At 67.4% G+C, this 13,893-nt stretch overlaps 1 protein-coding gene across 7 annotated transcripts in view; it reads right to left on the bottom strand.

Annotated features, from left to right (window-relative positions):
• Positions 1-13,893, bottom strand: part of PDE4A (phosphodiesterase 4A) — an 86,752-nt gene that overhangs the window by 4,191 nt on the left and 68,668 nt on the right. For 5 of the 7 annotated variants that reach the window (XM_068421795.1, XM_068421796.1, XM_068421794.1 and 2 more), the window contains exons 6-12: positions 10,872-10,965; positions 9,400-9,572; positions 8,356-8,454; positions 6,876-7,040; positions 5,129-5,228; positions 2,187-2,341; positions 227-349 (exon numbers count right to left, since the gene is read on the bottom strand). In XM_068421795.1, coding sequence (XP_068277896.1) covers positions 227-349; positions 2,187-2,341; positions 5,129-5,228; positions 6,876-7,040; positions 8,356-8,454; positions 9,400-9,572; positions 10,872-10,965 — 909 coding nt within the window. The remainder of the gene's footprint in view (positions 1-226; positions 350-2,186; positions 2,342-5,128; positions 5,229-6,875; positions 7,041-8,355; positions 8,455-9,399; positions 9,573-10,871; positions 10,966-13,893) is intronic. The other 2 variants (XM_068421791.1, XM_068421792.1) reach the window with 2 other exon arrangements.

Below are 13,893 nucleotides of genomic sequence, written 5' to 3'. Positions count from 1 at the left end.
GGGCCCTTTTGTCCCCCCCAACACCCCCAAGAAGGAGGAGGAGGGGGGGCAGGATCGGGCCCTTCAACCCCCCCCAGCACCCCCAGGAGACCCCCAGGATGAGGGGCAGGATCGGGCCCTTTTGTCCCCCCAACACCCCCCAGGGGACCCACGAGGAAGATGAGGGGCAGGATCGGGCCCTTTTGCCCCCTGACCCCCCCCCAGTCCCCCCCCCAGGCCCCCCCACCTGCAGCCGCTCCGCGCACGTGGCCAGCACCAGCCCCCCCGAGCTCGTCACCTTCTTGGCCTCCACCATGGTCTTGAGGTCGGCCAAGAGGCCCATGTGCTTGGACATGTCGGTGGCCAGGACCTGCGGGCAGGAGGAGGCCCCGGGGGGGGCGAGGGGGGGGTTTATGGGGTTGGGGGTGGTTTTTATGGGGTTGGGGGTGGTTTTATGGGGTTGGGGGTGGTTTTATGGGGTTTGGGGTGGTTTTGTTGGGGTTTGGGGCGTTTTTTTGGGGTGGGATGGTGGTTTTTTGGATGGTCAGGAGGAGGCCTCAAAGGGGGAGGTGGGTTTTGGGGTTCAAGGTGTGTTTTATGGGGTTGGGGGGTGTTTTTATGGGGTTGGGGGGTGTTTTTAGGGGTTGGGGGTGGTTTTATGGGGTCGGGGGGTGTTTTTATGGGGTTGGGGGTGGTTTTGTTGGGGTCTGGGGTGGTTTTTTGGGGTGGGATGGTGGTTTTTTGGATGGTCAGGATGAGGCCTCAAAGGGGGACGTGGGTTTTGGGGTTCAAGGTGGTTTTATGGGGTTGGGGGTGGTTTTTATGGGGTTGGGGGGTGTTTTTAGGGGTTGGGGGTGGTTTTTATGGGGTTGGGGGTGGTTTTATGGGGTTGGGGGGTGGTTTTATGGGGTTTGGGGTGGTTTTGTTGGGGTCTGGGGTGTTTTTTGGGGTGGGATGGTGGTTTTTTGGATGGTCAGGATGAGGCCTCAAAGGAGGAGGTGGGTTTTGGGGTTCAAGGTGGTTTTATGGGTTGGGGGTGGTTTTTATGGGGTCGGGGGGTGTTTTTATGGGGTTGGGGGTGGTTTTATGGGGTTGGGGGTGGTTTTGTTGGGGTTTGGGGTGTTTTTTTGGGGTGGGATGGTGGTTTTTTGGGTTCAAGGTGGTTTTTGGGGGGTTGGGGGGTGTTTTTTTGGGGTTGGGGGAAGTTTTCTTGGGGTTTGGGTGTGGGTTTTTTGGGGGGGTATTTTTGGGGGCGTTTTTTGGGGTTTTTGGGGGGTTGTATTTTTTGGGGTGTTTTTTGGGGGTTTGGGGTGTTGTTTTTTTTTGGGGGGGTGTATTTTTTGGGGGTGTTTTTGGGGTAGGGTTTTTTTTTGGGTTGGGGATGTATTTTTTGGGGATGGGGGATTTTTTTTTGGGTTTGGGCGTGGGATTTTTTGGGGGGGTATTTTTTGGGAGTGGGTTTTTGTTTTTTTTTGGGGGGGGGATAGTTTTTTGGGGTGTTTTTGGGGGTTGGGGTGTGGTTTTTTGGAGGGGTATTTTTGGGGGGGATAGATTTTTGGGGTGTGTTTTTTTTGGGGGGATTGGGTTTTTTTTTGGGGTTGAGGGTGTTTTTTTTGTGGGGGTGGGTTTTTTGGGCGTGTTTCAGGGGGTTGGGGTGGTTTTTTGGGGTGGGGATGTAGTTTTTTTGGGGTGTGTATTTTTTGGGGTGTTTTTTGGGGTGGGGGTGTGTTGTTTTGGAGGGGTATTTTGGGGGGGATAGTTTTTTGGGGTGGGGTGTTTTTTTGGGGGGGATTGGGGTGGTTTTGGGGTTGTGGTGGTTTTTTGGGGGATGGATAGTTTTTTGGGGTGTTTTTTGGGGTTGAGGGTGGTTTTTTTGTGGGGGTGGTTTTTTTGGGCATGTTTCAGGGGGTTGGGGTGGTTTTTGGGGTGGGGATGTAGTTTTTTTGGAGTGTGTATTTTTTGGGGTGTTTTTGGGGGTGGGGGTGTGGTTTTTTGGAGGGGTATTTTGGGGGGGGATAGTTTTTTGGGGTGGGGTGTTTTTTTGGGGGGGATTGGGGTGTTTTTTGGGGTTGGGGTGTTTTTTTGGGGGACGGATATTTTTTGGGGGTGTTTTTTTGGCTTGGGGATGTAGTTTTTTTGGGGTGTGTATTTTTGGGGGTGTTTTTTGGGGTGGGGGTGTGTATTTTTGGGGCGGGGGGGTCCCTCACCATGTCGATGACCATCTTGCGCAGCGCCTGCCGCTGCCGCCGGCTCAGCCCCTGCAGGATGTCGCAGTTCTCCTCCTGCAGCAGCCGGAAGCCCACGGCCAGGTGGTGGTTCTCCAGCACCGACTCGTCGTTGTACATGAGCGCCAGCTCCGAGTCTGGGGGGGCACGGGGGGGGACATCGGGGACACCACAGGGGGACACCCCCAGGGGACAACCCAGGGACACCCCAGGGACCTCCAGGGACACCCAAGGACACTCCAGGGACACCCAGTGATCTCCCAGGGACAACCAGGGGACAACCCAGGGACCCCTCAAGGACACCCTGGGACACCATAGGGGACACCGAGGGGACACCCCAGGGGACACCCCCAGGGACCCCTCAAGGACACCCCAGGGACACCCCACAGACCCCTCAAGGATACCCTGGGGACCCCCCCAGGACACCACAGGGACACCCAGTGACCTCCAGGGACACCCTGAGGACACCACAGGGACACCCCAGGGACCCCCCATGGATCCCTCAGGGACACCGCAGGGACACGCCGGGGGACAACCCAGGGACACCCCAGGGACCCCTCAAGGACACCCTGGGGACCCCCCCAGGACACCACAGGGACACCCAGGGACACCCAGGGGACACCCCAGGGACACCACAGGGGACACCACAGGGGACACCACAGGGACCCCTCAAGGACACCCCAGAGACCCCTCAAGGACACCCTGGGGACCCCCCCAGGACACCCAGGGACCCTCAGGGACACCCTGGGGACACCACAGGGACACCCCAGGGATCCCCCATGGATCCCTCAGGGACACCGCAGGGACACGCCGGGGGACAACCCAGGGACACCCCAGGGACCCCTCAAGGACACCCTGGGGACCCCCCCAGGACACCACAGGGACACCCAGGGACACCCCAGGGGACACCCCAGGGACACCACAGGGGACACCACAGGGGACACCACAGGGACCCCTCAAGGACACCCCAGAGACCCCTCAAGGACACCCTGGGGACCCCCCCAGGACACCCCAGGGACACCCAGGGACCCTCAGGGACACCCTGGGGACACCACAGGGACACCCCAGGGATCCCCCATGGATCCCTCAGGGACACCGCAGGGACACGCCGGGGGACAACCCAGGGACACCCCAGGGACCCCTCAAGGACACCCTGGGGACCCCCCCAGGACACCACAGGGACACCCAGGGACACCCCAGGGGACACCCCAGGGACACCACAGGGGACACCACAGGGGACACCACAGGGACCCCTCAAGGACACCCCAGAGACCCCTCAAGGACACCCTGGGGACCCCCCCAGGATCCCCCAGGGACACCCTGGGACACCCCAGGGGACACCCCAGGGGACACCACAGGGGACACCCCCAGGGACCCTCAAGGACACCCCAGGGGACACCCAGGGACACCGCAGGGACCCCCCAGAGACCCCCCAGGGAACCACCAAGGACCCCCCAGGGAACCCCCAGAGGCACCTCAGGGACACATCAGGGAACCCCCAAGGACACCCCCAGGGGATACCCCAGGGGACATCCCAGGGACCCCCCGAGACACCCCAGGGACCCCCCCCAAGGGACACACCAGGAACCCCCTGGGGACACCCCGGGAACACCCCAGGGACACCCCAGGGATCTCCCAGGGGACACCCCAGAGACCCCCCCCCAGGGACACCACAGGGGACACCCCAGGGGACACCCAGGCGACATCCCGGGGACGCCCCCAGGAACACCCCCAGGGGACACCCAGGGACAACGCCAGGGACCCCCAGAGACACCCCAGGGGACACCCCAGGGACACGCCAGGGACCCCACAAGGGACTCCCCGAGGGACCCCCAGGGGACACCCCCAGGGATCCCTCAGGGACACCTCAGGGACACCCCAGGGAGCCCACTAGGACCCCACAGGGGACACGCCAGGGACCCCTCAAGGACACTCCAGGGACCCCCCCAGAGACCCCCCAGGGACACCACAGGGACCCCCCAGGGACCCCCACCCACACATGCACCCACACACGGGGTGGGCACGGCTCGGGGGGTGCAGGGTGCTCTGCGTGGGGATGCGTGTGAGAGCGCGTGTGCAGGGTGACACGCGTGTGCAGGGTGACACGTGCGTGCAAGATGATGTGTGTGTGCAAGACAATGTGTGCAAGATGACATGCATGTGCAAGATGACACGCGTGTGCGAGACAACACACATGTGCAAGATCACATGTGTGTGCAAGACGTGTGTGCAAGACAACATGTGTGTGCAAGATGATATATGCGTGCAAGATGACATGCATGTGCAAGATGACACGCATGTGCGAGGCAATGGGCATGTGCAAGGGGGCAAGTGTGCAAGATAACACGTGTGTGCAAGACAACACACATGTGCAAGATCACATGTGTGTGCAAGACGCGTGTGCAAGACAACACGTGTGTGCGAGATGATACATATGTGCAAGATGACACGTGTGTGCAAGACAACAGGCTTATGCAAGATACGTGTGTGCAAGATGACATGTGCATGCAAGATGATGTGTGTGTGCAAGACAACATGTGCAAGACGATACACGTGTGCAAGATAACATGCACGTGCAAGAAGACACATGTGTGCCAGATGATACACGTGTGCAAGATGACTGTGTGCAAGACGTGTGCAAGATGACGTGTGCAAGATGACATGCATGTGCAAAAAGACACGTGTGTGCAAGATGATACACGTGTGCAAGATGACATGTGCGTGCACTGATGTGTATGTGCAAGATGACACGCGTGTGCAAGGCAACAGGCGTGTGCAAGAGGGGACGTGGCTGCAAGGCGGCTTGTGCGTGCAGGACCCACAGAGCACCGTCTGCGTGCGGGAAGGGAACACGCGTGTGCGAGGGGACACGCGTGTGCGAGGGAACACGTGTGTGCGAGGGAACACGCGTGCGCGGCGCTCACTGGTGTTGATGAGGAACTGGTTGGACACGCCGGGGTGGTCGACGTCGTGGATGGCGGCGGCGAAGAGGGCGGCCAGGACCTCCAGGTCGGTGAACACGGCCTGCGGCGGCCCCCGCTCAGCACCCCGGGACCCCCCAGGGACCCCCCAGCACCCAGGGACCCCCCCCCAGCACCCCAGGACCCCCACCCCACGACGTGTCACCCCACCCCATGATGGGTCCCACCACCCCACGACATGTCCCAGCACCCCCTAACAGTTCCCACCACCCCACGACATGTCCCACCACCCCACTATAGGTCCCACCACCCCACGATGGGTCCCCCCACCCCATTACAGGTCCCACCACCCCATTACGGGTCCCACCACCCCTTGACGGGTCCCACCACGCTACAATGGGTCCCACCTCCCCATGTTGGGTTCCACCACCTCATGACAGATCCCACCACCCCACAATGGTCCCACCACCCCGTGATGGGTCCCATCACCCCATAACAGATCCCACCACCCCATGACCTGTCCCACCACCCCCTAACAGTTCCCACCACCCCATGATAGGTCCCACCACCCCACAACGTGTCCCCTCACCCCATGATAGGTCCCCCCACCCCATGACAGTTCCCACCACCCCACGATGGGTCCCACCACCCCATGACAGTTCCCCCCACCCCATGATGGGTCCCACGACCCCATTACAGATCCCACCACCCCATTACGGGTCCCACCACCCCACGAAGTGTCCCCCCACCCCATGACAGTTCCCCCCACCCCATGATGGGTCCCACGACCCCATTACAGATCCCACCACCCCATTACGGGTCCCACCACCCCACGAAGTGTCCCCCCACCCCATAACAGGTCCCACCACCCCATGATGGGTCCCCCCACCCCACGATGGGTCCCCCCACCCCATGACGTGTCCCCCCACCCCATGACAGACGCCACCACCCCATTATGGGTCCTACCACCCCATAACAGATCCCCCCACCCCACAACGTGACCCATCACCCCGAGACAGACCCCACCACCCCACAATGGGTCCCACCACCCCATGATAGGTCCCACCACCCCATGACAGTTCCCCCCACCCCTTGATGGGTCCCACGACCCCATTACAGATCCCACCACCCCATTAAGGGTCCCCCTACTCCATGACTGGTCCCACCACCCCATGACAGATCCCCCCACCCCGTGACAGACTCCCCCACCCCACAACTGGTCCCACCACCCCATTATGGGTCCCACCACCCCACGACAGTTCCCACCACCCCCTAACAGTTCCCACCACCCCACTATAGGTCCCACCACCCCACGATGGTCCCACCACCCCATTACGGGTCCCACCACCCCATTACAGGTCCCACCACCCTACTATGGGTCCCACCTCCCCATGTTGGGTTCCACCACCTCATGACAGATCCCACCACCCCACAATGGTCCCACCACCCCATGATGGGTCCCACCACCCCATGACAGTTCCCACCACCCCATAACAGGTCCCACCACCCCATTACAGGTCCCACCACCCTACTATGGGTCCCACCTCCCCATGTTGGGTTCCACCACCTCATGACAGATCCCACCACCCCACAATGGTCCCACCACCCCATGATGGGTCCCACCACCCCATGACAGTTCCCACCACCCCATAACAGGTCCCCCCACCCCATAACAGGTCCCCCCACCCCATAATGGGTCCCCCCACCCCACGATGGTCCCCCCCACCCCACGATGGGCCCGGGGGCTCACGTCGAGGGCGGGGGTGCCCAGCAGGACGTGGGTGGACTGCAGGACGTCGGCGGCGTGCAGGCTGTTGTGGTAGGCGACGTCGGCGTGGTAGTGGGCCTCCAGCGTGAGGGCGTAGGCCAGCAGGGTCCGCACCGGGATCCGGAAGGTTCTCACCAGCTCCCGCTCCTGGGGGGGGGCGGGGGTGAGAGACCCCCCCTCTGCCCCCACCACGTGGCTGGGGGAGGGGGTGTGGGGTGGGGATGGGGGGGGTTGGGGGGGCACTGGGGGGGTTTAGGGGGGTGCTGGGGGAGTTATAGTGGGATGGGGGGGCCCTGGGGGGGTCCTGGGGGGGATTTGGGGTGGGGATGGGGGGGCTTGGGGGGGTCCTGGGGGGGTTTGGGGGGGGTTAGGGTGGGATAGAGGGGTTTGGGGGGGTCCTGGGGGGGGTTAGGGGTGTCCTGGGGGGTTTATAGTGGGATGGGGGGGTTTGGAAGGGGGGGTCCTGGGGGGGTTTGAGGTGGGAATGGGGGGGTTGGGGGGCACTAGGGGGGTTTGGGGGGGTCCTGGGGGGGTTTAGGGGGGGCCTGGGGGGGTTTATAGTGGGATGGGGGGGTCTGGGGTGGGGATGGGGGTGTTGGGGTGGGATGGGGGGTGTTGGGGGGGGCATTAGGGGGGTTTGGGGGGGTCCTGGGGGGGTTTGGGGTGGGAATGGGGGGGGTTGGGGGCCACTGGGGGGTGTTGAGGTGGGAATGAGGGGGGTTTGTGGGGCGTAGGGAGGATTTGGGGTGGGGATGGGGGGGTTGGAGGGATCCTGGGGGTGCTGGGGGGGTCCTGGAGGGGTTCAGGGGGGTCCTGGGGGAGTTTGGGGGGGGCATTGGGGGGGGTTGGGGGGGCCCTGGGGGGGAGTTGAGGTGGGAATGGGGGGGTTTGAGGGGCATAGGGGGGATTTGGGGCAGGGATAGGGGGGTTTGGGGGGCGTAGGGGGGCTTTGGGGGGGTCCTGGGGGGGTTATAGTGGGATGGGGGGGTTTGGGGTGGGGGTCTGGGGTGGGAATGGGGGGGGTTTGGGGGGGTCCTGGGGAGGTTTGAGGTGGGAATGGGGGGGTTGGGGGGCACTGGGGGGTGTTGGGGGGGTCCTGGGGGGGCTTAGGGGGGGTCCTGGGGGGGTTTATAGTGGGATGGGGGGTGTTGGGGGGCATAGGGGGGATTTGGGGTGGGGATGGGGGGTTTGGGGGGGTCCTGGGGGGGTTTATAGTGGGATGGGGGGGTCTGGGGTGGGGATGGGGGTGTTGGGGGGACACTGGGGGGATTTGGGGGGGTCCTGGGGGTGCTGAGGGGGCACTGGGGGGGTTTGGGGGGTGTTGGGGTGTTGGGTGGGTCCTGGGGGGTTTAGGGGGGTCCTGGGGGGTCATAGTGGGATGGGGGGTGTTGGGGGGGGCACTGGGGGTATTGAGGGGGCACTGGGGGGGTTTGGGGGGGTCCTGGGGGTCCCGGGGGGTCACCTGGAAGATGCAGTACAGGACACAGCTCAGCGATCGCCCCCCCGAGTACTCGCCCACGCGGAAGATGTTCAGCCCCCACTGGTTGAGGCTGGCCAGTTCCTGGGGGGGGGGGGCGGCGTGGGACCCCCGGCCTGACCCCCCCCAGTGCCCCCAGTGCCCCCCATTGCTCCCAGTGCCCCCCCGATTGCTCCCAGTGCCCCCCCATTGTCCCCAGTGCCCCCCCATTCCCATACCCCTCCACCCCAGTAGCCCCCCCTTGTTCCCAGTGCCCCCCCATCCCAGTGCCCCCCATTGTCCCCAGTGCCCCCCCTGTTCCCAGTGCCCCCCCCATTGCTCCCAGTGCCCCCCCATTGCTCCCAGACCCCCTCAGTGCCCCCCCTTGTCCCCAGTGCCCCTCCCAACCCAGTAGCCCCCCATTGCTCCCAGTAGCCCCTTGCTCCCAGTGCCCCCCATTGCTCCCAGTGCCCCCCCATTCCCAGACCCCCCCACTCTAGTAGCCCCCCCCTTGTTCCCAGTAGCCCCTGCCTTGTCCCAGTGACCCCCCATTGTTCCCAGTGCCCCCCCATTCCCATACCCCTCCACCCCAGTAGCCCCCTCATTGTTCCCAGTGCCCCCCACCCCATTAGACCCCCTTGTTCCCAGTAGCCCTCCCCCATTCCCAGTAGCCCCCCTTGTCCCCAGTGCCCCCCGCACTGTTCCCAGTGCCCCCCCATTGCTCCCAGTCCCCCCCCATCCCAGTGCCCCCCCATTGTCCCCAGTGCCCCCCCCACTGTTCCCAGTGCCCCCCCATTGCTCCCAGTGCCCCCCCATTGTCCCCAGTGCCCCCCCATTCCCATACCCCTCCACCCCAGTGCCCCCCCATTCTCAGTGCCCCCCCATTGCTCCCAGTCCCCCCCCATCCCAGTGCCCCCCCATTGTCCCCAGTGCCCCCCCTTGTTCCCAGACCCCCCCCCAGTAGCCCCTTGTTCCCAGTATCCCCCCCCTGCTCCCAGTGCCCCCCCTTGTTCCCAGTAGACCCCCCCACCATTCCCAGTGCCCCCCCACCTTGCCCAGCAGCTCCTCCCGGTCCGTGGGCACCCCGTACCGGGGCACACCGGCGGGGCCGGGGGGGGGCGGGGGCAGCTTCTTGCCCCCCCGGGGGTGCCCGGGGGGGGGCGGCTGCCGCCGCTTCTTCTCCGTGGGGCTGGGGGGGGGGATCTCCACCTCGTGCTGCTTGTCTGGGGGGGGGGACACACGGACGGGTCGGGGGGACACGGCCACCCCCTGCCTGGGACCCCCCACCAGCATGGGGGACTGGGGGAACTGGGGGGGGGTCCCAGGGGTCCTTGAGGGTCCCTGGGGGAACTGGGGGACCAGTGAGGGTCCCAGGGGGTCCCTGGGGGTCCTGGGGAGCTGGGGGGGGTCCCAAGGGGTCCTTGAGGGTCTCTAGGGGGCCCAGGGGTCTGGCAGGGGTCCCTGGGGGTCCTGGGGGGCTCGTGGGGGTCCCAGGGGGGTCCCAGTGGTCCCAAGGGGTCTGGTGGGGGTCCCCGAGGGTCCCAGAGGATTTGGTGGGGGTCCCAGGGGGTCCTGGGGGTGTGGGGGGGGTCCTGGGGGTCTCTCAGGGGGTCCCTGGGGTCTGGTGAGGGTCCTTGGGGGTCCCACAGGTACTGGGGGGGTCCCAGGGGTCCCAGGGGGTCCTGGGGTGCTGGGGGGGGGGTCCCAGGGGGTTGCTGGGGGTCCCAAGGAGTCTGGTGGGGGTGCCAGGGGGTCCCTGGGGTCTGGTGAGGGTCCTTGGGGGTCCCATGGGTCCTGGGGGGTCCCAGGGGGGTCCCAGGGGTTGCGGGGGGTCCTGGGGGGGTCCTGGGGGGTCCCGAGGGTCTCGTGGGGGTCCCTGGGGGCTCCCAGGGGGCTCGTGGGGGTCCCAGGGGGTCTGGCAGGGGTCCTGGGGGTCCCTGGGGGTCCCATGGGTCTGGTGAGGGTCCTTGGGGGTCCCAAGGGTGCCAGGGGTCCTGGGGGCCTGGGGGGGTGTCCCAGAGGGCTGGTGGGTGTCCCAGGGGGTCCCAGGGGGGTCCCGGGGCTCAGGGGGGGGTCCCAGGGGTCGGGGGGGGGGTCCCAGGGGGTCCCAGGGGGTCCTGGGGGCTGGGGGGGGATCCCAGGGGGTCCCATGGGTCAGGGGGGGTCCCGGGGGGATCTCAGGGCTCGGGGTGGGGTCCCGGGGGTCCCGGGGGGGGGTCCCGGGGGGGTTCCCGGGGGTCCCTGGGGGGTCCCGGGTGGTCCCAGGGCTCGGGGTGGGGTCCCAGGGGGTCCCGGGGGTCGGGGGGGGTCCCGGGGGGGTCCTTGAGGGTCTCTGGGGGTCCCAGGGGTGCAGGGGGGGGGTCCCTGGGAGTTGCTGGGGGTCCCTGGTGGTCCCAGAGGGCTGGGGGGGGTCCCAGGGGGTCCCATGGGTCAGGGGGGTCCCGGGGGGGTCCCAGGGAGTCCTGGGGGGTTGGTGGGGGTCCCGGGAGGTCCCGGGGGGGTCCCGGGGGGGGGGGTCTCACCGAGGAAGGTGCTGGCGATGAACTCGGACACCTGGTTCCCGGAGCGGCTCGTCCCCGAGAGGTGGCTCAGCTCCCGGCTCAGCATGCGCTTGAACTGGGGGGGGGGGGGTCAGGGGGGGCACTGTGGGGTCACCCCCCCCCCGGGACCCCCCGGAGCCCCCCAGACCCCCCCAGACCCTCCCAGACCCCCCCGGAGCCCCACAGACCCCCCCAGCCCCAGGGTCCCCCCCCGGATCCGGGGTCTGGCCCCTGGAGAGGGACAAACACCCCGAGGGGGGCGGGGGGGGTCCCAGCAGGGACAGGGCACCGCCATGCTGGGGACACTGGGGGGACACTGGGGGCACTGGGGGGGCACTGGTGGCACTGGGGGGCACTGGGGGGGCACTGGGAGCACTGGGGGACACTGGGGGGGCAGTGGGGGGACACTGGGGGGCACTGGGGGAGCACTGCAGAGACTGGGGGGACACTGGGAGGGCACTGGGGGGGCACTGGGAGCACTGGGGGACACTGGGGGGACACTGGGGACACTGGTAGCACTGGGGGGGCACTGGGAGGACATTGGTAGCACTGGAGGGACACTGGTGGGGCACTAGGGGGACACTGGTAGCACTGGGGGGGCACTGGGGGGGCACTGGGAGAACACTGGGGGGGCACTGGGGGGACACTGGGGGGACACTGGGGGGACACTGGGGGGGCACTGGGAGCACTGGGAGGACACTGGAGGCACTGGGAAGGACACTGGGGGGGCACTGGTAGCACTGGGGGGCACTGGGGGGACACTGGGGACACTGGGGGGGCACTGGGGGGACACTGGGAGCACTGGGGGGACACTGGGGGGGCACTGGGGGGGCACTGGGAGCACTGGGAGGACACTGGAGGCACTGGGAAGGACACTGGGGGGGCACTGGTAGCACTGGGGGGACACTGGGGGGGCACTGGGGACACTGGGGGGCACTGGGGGGGCACTGGGGGGGCACTAGTGGCACTGGGGGGACACTGGGAGCACTGGGGGGGGGGACACTGGGGACACTGGGGGGGGACACTGGCCCCGCCCCCCCCGAGTCCTCGCTGCCCTTGAGCGGGGCCCGGATGCTGCCCCCCCCCCCCCGACACCCCCCCCCAAATCAGCCAATCAGGACCCTCCCCCCCGTCTCCATGGCAACTGCCCCCCCCGGGGGTGTTTGGGGGGGGTTTAACCAGACCCCAGACCCCCCCCAGTACAGACCCCCCCCCCCAGCACAGACCCCCTCAGTACAGCCCAGTACAGCCCCCAGACCCCCCCAGTACAGAACCCCCCCCCAGCCCCCCCCCCAAACTGGGGGGTCCCCATTTAGGGTGGGGGGGGGCTGGTTGGGGGGGGTCCCACCCTGATTTTTTCGGGGGGGGGGATGTCAGCCGTGCCCCCCCCCACCCCATTTCCCCCCCCACCCCATGCCCCCCCCCCCTTACTGGTCCCACCACCCCCTCCAAACTGGGGGGTCCCCATTTAGGGGGTGGGACTGACTGGTTGGGGGGGGTCCCATGCAGGGAGGGGGGGGGATGGCTGGGGGGGGTCCCACCCTGATTTTTTCGGGGGGGGGGTGTCAGCCGTGCCCCCCCCGCCCCATACCCCCCCCCCCATTGCCCCCCCCCACCCTATACCCCCCCACCCCACACCCCCCCCCTTACTGGTCCCTCCAGCCCCAAACTGGGGGGTCCCCATGCAGGGAGGGGGGGGGCACCCCCCTGGGCTGGGCTGGGGGGGTCCCCTGTGATTTTTTTTTAGGGGGGGGTGTCAGCCGTGCCCCCCCCACCCCATACCCCCCCCCACCCTATTGCCCCCCCCTTACCTGGCCCCACCACCCCACCAGCCGCGGCCTCGCGCAGCTCTCGCAGAAAAAATCCACCAGCGGCATTTTTCCGGGGGGGGGGGAATTGGGGTGGGGGGTTCTGCGCCCCCCCCCCCCACCCTGGGGTAACTGGGGGGGGGGGGTCCCTACTTACCCCCCCCCTCCCTACGCACCCCCCAGCCTCTTATGGCCCCGGGGGGGGTGCGGGGGGGCCCTGGGCATGGGGGGATGCGGGGGGGGGGGGTGGGAGGGCACCGCCAGCCCCCCCCCGGCGCTGCGGGGGGGTCCCTCACATCGCCCCCCCCCCCCCCACCTCCTGCGGGACCCCCCCCCGGGGTGGTGGTGAGGGGGGGGGTCAGGGGGAGCCCATGGGGGGGTGGGGGGTGCGGGGGGGGGTCCTGGAGGGGGTGGGGGGTGCTGGGGGGGGGATGCGGGGGGGGGCGGGGATGCGGGAGGATGCGGAGGAGAGCGGGGGGGGGGCGGGGGGGTCCCGGGGGGGTCCTGGGGGGTCGCGGGGGGGCCTTGGGGTGCTGAGGGGGGGGGCGGGGGGGTCCCGTCGGGGCTGCGGAGGCCGCGGAGCTGCGGGTGGGGGGGGGGCTCACGCCTGCGCGAGGCTTCGCTCCTCCCCCCCCGGCTCCGCCCCCGGCCCCCCCCCACCCCCCCCCACGGTCACGGTCACGGTCACGGTCACGGTCACCCCCCCCCCCGGGCCAGGGACCCCCCCCCAGGCCCCCTGAAAGCGACAGGGACCCCCCCAGAGCCCCCCAGGGTGGGGTGTGGACCCCCAGGGTCACCCCACGGGGGGGTGGCACCCCCCCAGGCCCCCCCCATGGTGACGTGGGGACCCCCGGGGACCCCCCACAGCCCCCGGCCACCGGCCCCACCCCCCAGGTGCCACCAGCCCCCCCCGTCCCTGTCCCCATGGGGGTCCCGGCCCCGGCCCCCTCCCCACGGCGGAGCCAGAGTGTCCTTGTCCCCACGGCGGAGCTGGGGCCCATCCCCGAGTCACAGGGGGGGTCCCTGTCCCTGTCCCCCTGTCACAGGGGGGTCTGTCCCCATCCCAGTGTCACAGGGGGGTCCTTGTCCCAGTGTCACAGCAGGGTCCCTGTCCCCATCCCCGTGTCACAGCGGGGTCCCTGTCCCTGTCCTCTTGTCACAGGGGGATCTGTCCCCATCCCAGTCTCACAGGAGGG

This window comes from Nyctibius grandis, chromosome 35 (genome assembly GCF_013368605.1).
Source record: "Nyctibius grandis isolate bNycGra1 chromosome 35, bNycGra1.pri, whole genome shotgun sequence".
In the NCBI taxonomy this organism is placed as follows: domain Eukaryota; kingdom Metazoa; phylum Chordata; class Aves; order Nyctibiiformes; family Nyctibiidae; genus Nyctibius; species Nyctibius grandis.
This window is presented reverse-complemented; position numbering and strand designations above follow the sequence as displayed.